General features: G+C 40.7%; 1 protein-coding gene across 1 annotated transcript; it reads right to left on the bottom strand.

Moving 5' to 3' along the window:
- Nucleotides 1–5,058: 5,058 nt before the first annotated feature.
- Nucleotides 5,059–5,631, bottom strand: LOC130733467 (chromatin modification-related protein EAF7-like). Its single transcript, XM_057585687.1, has one exon. The coding sequence runs from the start codon at nucleotides 5,629–5,631 to the stop codon at nucleotides 5,059–5,061; it is 573 nt and encodes a 190-aa protein (XP_057441670.1).
- Between the last annotated feature and the right edge of the window lie 475 nt (nucleotides 5,632–6,106).

Here is a 6,106-nt window from a genome sequence, read left to right as displayed (position 1 = left end):
TTTGTCTAAAACAACTCACAGATCAGAGAGGGTAAACAAAAAAGAATCAAGTCTTCCCCTTAAGTAGAGCTCCCCCTCAAATGATGCATCCATACCAACAGCTAGCATAGTTGGAACATAACACTTAGCAGCAAAACACACAAACTATCACTAAGTTTACATAGAGCAATATCAGAATGTAGCATATGATTACTCTACAATAGCAGCAGCTTGAAAATCATCATACCATAAATACTACTAGTAGCTACTTGCACATAAGCTACTTGCACATAAGCTAACCAAATGAAAACCAGAAGCAGCTTGAAATTAACATAACCATTGTCTTGAACTTGTCTTCAACAGAAACAAGCCAAAAGCTAACACGAGCAGAAGCAGAACATAGAACATAGTCTTCAAAGTCACCAAATACTACCAAATACTATTCCAAAACATCCAAAACAAAAGTAAGTAGCACAAACACACAAAGACTTATTCTTCTGAACTGGATTCCTCTCCAGATTCCTCTGCACTCTCTTCTTCATTCGCATCAGATCCTGCCTCCTCTTCATTTCTCCCATCCTGAGTAGCAGCACTTGGTTCACCTCCTTGGCGTTCTTTTTCTTGCAGCTTGAGGAGCAAAGCATCAACCTTGAGCTTCCTTGCAGTGCTCACCCTGATTGTCTCCTGCAAGGCCTTGGAGACTTCCTGCAATTCAGCTATGATGGCCTGGGTACCAGATTCAGGCACAAGAGGGGCAGATGTCCTACTAGTTGGCATAACAAAGTCTAGGACATGCGGCTCCATAAACAAACGTTGATCCAAGGTGATTGGAACACCTCGAGACATAGCCACTTCATCAGCCCTGAGTATCTGAGGATGCTGTTTGAGAATGATTTCAGTGAGCAGTGAGGGGAACGAAACAGGCAGCTTCACAACACAAGTATCAGCATGCTTCAATGTCTGCTCAAAGACAAAAGCACCAATATCAAATGCAATTGACATACCAATCCTATAGATCAATTTGGCAAGGGTAGCAGAAACACTAGAGGTATGTTGGGTAGGGACCCAATTCACAGCACCAATCCTGTTAAGGATTGCATATTTCACACTAAGATTCTGTAACGCCCCGAATTTCGGGTGTCACTTTAGTAACCTATTAAAGTAAATATGCAATATTTTCCAAAAGAATGTATAAACACGAGTATATATTTTTTTTCCTTCAAATGTATTTCCAAAACATGTCATGCATACTCCCATCTACAAAGGGATTTACATCAAACCTTGAACAAGGCGAGTACCCGAAACCCCAAATATAAATTTCTAAAATCGTTATGCAAGCTTAAACCAATAATGGTTAGCTCTCTTAATCAAGGCTCTAACTCTACACCCGACTCTATTCTTCAAGTCTTCCACAGTTCTTCAAGTTCTCCTCTCCGACTCGTACGAAGGTCAAGCTCCATCGAAGATTCTCCATCGCCTAATAGCGTTAAGCGCCCAAACAACAAGTAGCAAACAGAAAGGGTTAACTCCATGCAATTACCAGGTATAAAAGGGAAAAGCATGCTATCAAAGTTTAAGTGCGTAACATGGCACATAAGCTAGCAACTTAATTCAAGATAGATAACGACATATATCCAATAACCTAAATTTAATTCAGATATCAACAACATAGATTTAAATCAGATATCAGCAAAATCAACAACATAAAATCAAACCAGATATCCACAACCTCAACAATATAAATCAAATCAGATATAAACAATCCTCAACAATACAACATCAATTCAGATATCAACAACCTTAACAATATAGATCAAAACAAATCAAATCCAATATATAAGTGCCCTGTAGTACAACTATGTGCTACTACCAAGACAGGTCAAATAAAAAAACGTCTCGCAAGACGGGACAATCACCTGGAACGAAAACCATTGATCTGCCACTTAATAACGCCACGAAGGCCACACAGTCCGCCACGAAGGCCACACAGTCGGTCAAATCAAAAGCGTCTCGCAAGACGGGACAATCACGTGGAACGAAAACCACTGATCTGCCACTTAATAACGCCACGAAGGCTACACAGTCCGCCACGAAGGCCACACAGTCGGTCAAATCAAAAGCGTCTCGCAAGACGGGACAATCACGTGGAACGAAAACCACTGATCTGCCACTTAATAACGCCACGAAGGCCACACAGTCGGTCAAATCAAAAGCGTCTCGCAAGACGGGACAATCACGTGGAACGAAAACCACTGATCTGCCACTTAAAAACGCCACGAAGGCCACACAGTCCGCCACGAAGGCCACACAGTACAATCCAACAACGCATATGCACAGATATCAACAATTTCAAATCCAATAATCAAGACAGAGTAACCCTATGTTACTCTTAATATCAACAATCATTCGAAAGTCCAGTTCCATATCCGCACAAACACATCAAGCTCTATTGAGCGATGAATCAATAATTCAGTGCTGGAAAACATAACCCTGTCATATAAACTAGAAAGCAGTAATGACAGAAACCAGTAAACGGCTGAAGCATCTCAGAAAACGGAGACACACGTCTCAATAAGTTCACTCGGCCGAAGCCTCTAGAAAACATTTTCCCAGTTCAACATAATAATCATAATCATCTGCCAATCAATATAAACATCTTCATCTCAAACGCAGGCAGTGCGATAAAAGCATGCAAGACTCAAAGACGCGCTAAAACTGAGTTACCCTTACCTTAGCCAATTTCTCCATCCAAGCTCAACATCCCAGTCCAATCCAAAATAAAGCTCCCGAACCCAGCAAGTTCCCCGGCGTCCTCCTCAGTTGTGAAACCTCACCAATTGCTCCAAAGTCTCTTTCCTCAGCTCAACTCGTTCCAAACCTTAAGCAAAGTATCATTGCTTAGTCGCTAAGAAACAATACAAATAATAACACTATCAAAACCCGAAAAGAAGCTTTCGAAGCTCTAGAGTTCGACATTTAGGCACGAACGAACAACGGAGACTTCGTTCGCTAAAACGCGCATAACTCGAGCTACAGAACTCGGAATGACACGAAACCAAAGCCAAAATTTAGACAATTGAAAGAGCTACGTTATAGCTCAGGCCATACTGACCCAAAAATTATTTTTGGACAAGGCACCATAACACTAAGTTTCGGCCACTTTAGAAAATAGGGTTTCCGAACTTTTTCTGCGATCTAATTTAATTCCTAGGTATTCTTAGGCGATATCTAGGCCAGGGAAACTCTCAGAAAAATTATCGGGTCGAAAACTAGAATAGGGGTATTTTGGTCAGTGTTTTTAGCTCGGAAATTCAAAATTGGAATTTCAAAAAATAAATTTGATAAGCTTGATCCTAACGACATTTATAACAACTAATCCTACTGGCGCTAAGCTCAATCGAGAGTTTTCGAACCAAAAAGCAAGGCTTTCTCATAAAAATGGGTATTTCTACAGAATTTGATCTCTGCGGAGATTCGGCGAGATTCAGCGGAAAACAACTGGATATTCATGTTCTTGGGCATGCAGGGAATAAGTTTAGATAGAAGAATCAAGTTATTTGGACACTTTTACAAAAAGCTCAAAACTTTGAGCACAGAAAGACATAGAGAAAAGCGACAGAATTTACGATCAGAGGTAAGGAATAGCATTAGTACCTCGAGGCCTACGTATAGAAACTGACTGTGCGACGATCGGGCAAGAGACAACAAAATTCTCTTCTCCCCCTTCCTCCTTGGAGCTCGCGGCCTCTTATGGGAAGAAATGAGAAATTTCTCATTTTTTCCCTTTTTATAGGTGAGGCGAAAATCCGAAAAATCGATATTTCGCGGTTCCGGTCGTTTTGGTACTTTCGTCTGCTGATAAAAATTGAGTATTCGGCGACAGAATGTCGAAACTCAAATCAAGGTTCATTTAATTGAGGAAAACGTCTCAAAGACGGTGTGGGTCGATTTATGCCGAAAAACTACTTTTTGCAGTCGACGTCGGATGAAGAAACTTCCTTCAGGAAAAAGATCACAAACGTCGAAAGAAATGAGGCAGCGTGGATGGAAACTTCGTTAGAAGCCCCGAATAGAAAAATTCTTCATTCAGGGTCTTAGTTAAAGTCCCCGAGAAGTTAAAGTCTAGCTTCGACGGACTTCCGGGAAGCAAAACCTAACAAGCGTACAGTCCAGGGTTTCGTATCGAAACACTGGTCATGGGAAAAATACTTAGAGGTTCTTATTCTCCCTTCAATTCTAAAATTCTCTTAAACAGTGCTCTAGGAGCGGATATAGCCTTTTTCGGACACTCTCGACCATAGTCGGGTGCGAATATGGCTCGTGCTATTACTTAAGCTGACTACAGTGTCAACCTTAAACATAATCTGAACTTAATTATTATATAAATAGTTTTCGTGACTCGTAATAGGATTCGAGTCATGAAAATAACATAAAACAATAAAATATAATTACTTAATTAATCAACACGACGAAAGTAAATAAATAATCTAATTATTTAATTCGGGGTCTTACAGATTCCTAGTGGACAACAATTTCTTGTGAGGCCACTTCTTCACATGACCAGCAGTAAGTTCCTTGGCAATAGCATCCAAGGACACTTCTTCATCAGCAAATTCAATAGAACTTCTTCCAAGTGCTTGATTGATCACAGCAGGGGAGAACACCACACATTCAGCCCTCACAAAAACCTTCATGAATTCATCACTCTCAGGAAGTCCAACATCAACAGAGAGATTCACCAAGAATTCTCTCACAAGCTTCTCATAGCACCTTCCAACGTGCTGAATTGTCTTCATCAGACCAGCCTTCTCAATAAGTGCTATAACCTCCTTGCACTCAAGAACATCAGAGCCAACTTCCCTTTCCTTGGCCATCATTCTCTTGCAAACAAACTTCCACTTCTGAACACTCTCTTCTAAGTGGAAAGACACTCTGTCAATAGGAACAGCAGGAACATTTTGAGGAATACGCTTACCTGCATATTTCTTCTTCTCAGAAGGTCGGATGTCCTGGACATCGGCCTCGACATCTGACTCAGAGTCTTCAACAGCAACTGGAATCTTCTTTTTCTTCTTCTCACTAGGGGTCTTGGCAGCCTTTTGCAGGAGAGGATTTGGATCTCTTTTGTGGAGTAGGAGTGGTCTCAGTATTAGGAACCCTTCTTTTTCTTTTCATTCTGGCAGCAACACTATCAGGAAGTGAAGCAGTCAGAGGTACATCATCAGAATCATCATCAGAGATATCCTGAACAGGGGCTGGAGCCTGGATTGGCTCTTCAGAATTGGTTTCCTCATAATTGTCATCCTTTGGATCAGCATCCTTGGAAGAGGACGACACAGAAACATCAGGCTGGGTAGCATTGCCTGAATCTTCATGAAAAGTGGAATCCTTTTCAGGATTTTCTTGATTAGAAGTTTCCAGAGACACATATGTCTCAACATCGGGCACATCAACATGAGGTGATTTCACAAGAGAATCTTCATCATTGATTTCCTCTTCATCAGTAATATTCCCATAAGAAGGAACATTTGTGGGTTCCTTGTTCTGAGTCTTGGACATGTAGGTCTTTCTTGTTGGGTTCCTTATCTTCGTCTTCCCAGAAGCTTTCTTTGACACAGAAGATGGTTGAGAAGAACCACTTTTCAAACCCATGCACTTCACACCCTTAGCAGTTCTTTCAATATTTGCCTTGATAGAATCATTCTTTCCTGAAACTTAAGACATGTTGAGACGAGAGCAAACACAAACAGAACACAGAGCGTTGAGAGAAAATTGAGAAGGAAGAAAAATGAGGCTAGGAGAAGAAGGTTTCACAAGCGGTTGTGGAATCACTATTGACCCGTTGGAGGTAGTTATAAGGTGAGTGAACCATGATGTAATCTTCTCTCTGTTGATGTCACAATGGCAGTTAATGATGATAAAAAATAAACTAGTCGTTAACACAATGTGCCACGTTAATTGCTATGCCTCAAAAAGGCAAATCCCAAGATTTCCTCTTAACTTTTCAAAAGTGCTTGCATCAAGGGGTTTTGTAAAAATGTCAGCCAATTGCTTGTCAGTTGTAACATGCTCAAAATTGACAATTTTATCCTCCACCAAATTCCTAATAAAATGATGTCTAATGTCA

This window comes from Lotus japonicus, chromosome 1 (assembly GCF_012489685.1).
Source record: "Lotus japonicus ecotype B-129 chromosome 1, LjGifu_v1.2".
NCBI lineage: Eukaryota > Viridiplantae > Streptophyta > Magnoliopsida > Fabales > Fabaceae > Lotus > Lotus japonicus.
The sequence above is the reverse complement of the archived record's forward strand: the minus strand, read 5'-3'. Positions and strand labels throughout refer to the sequence as shown.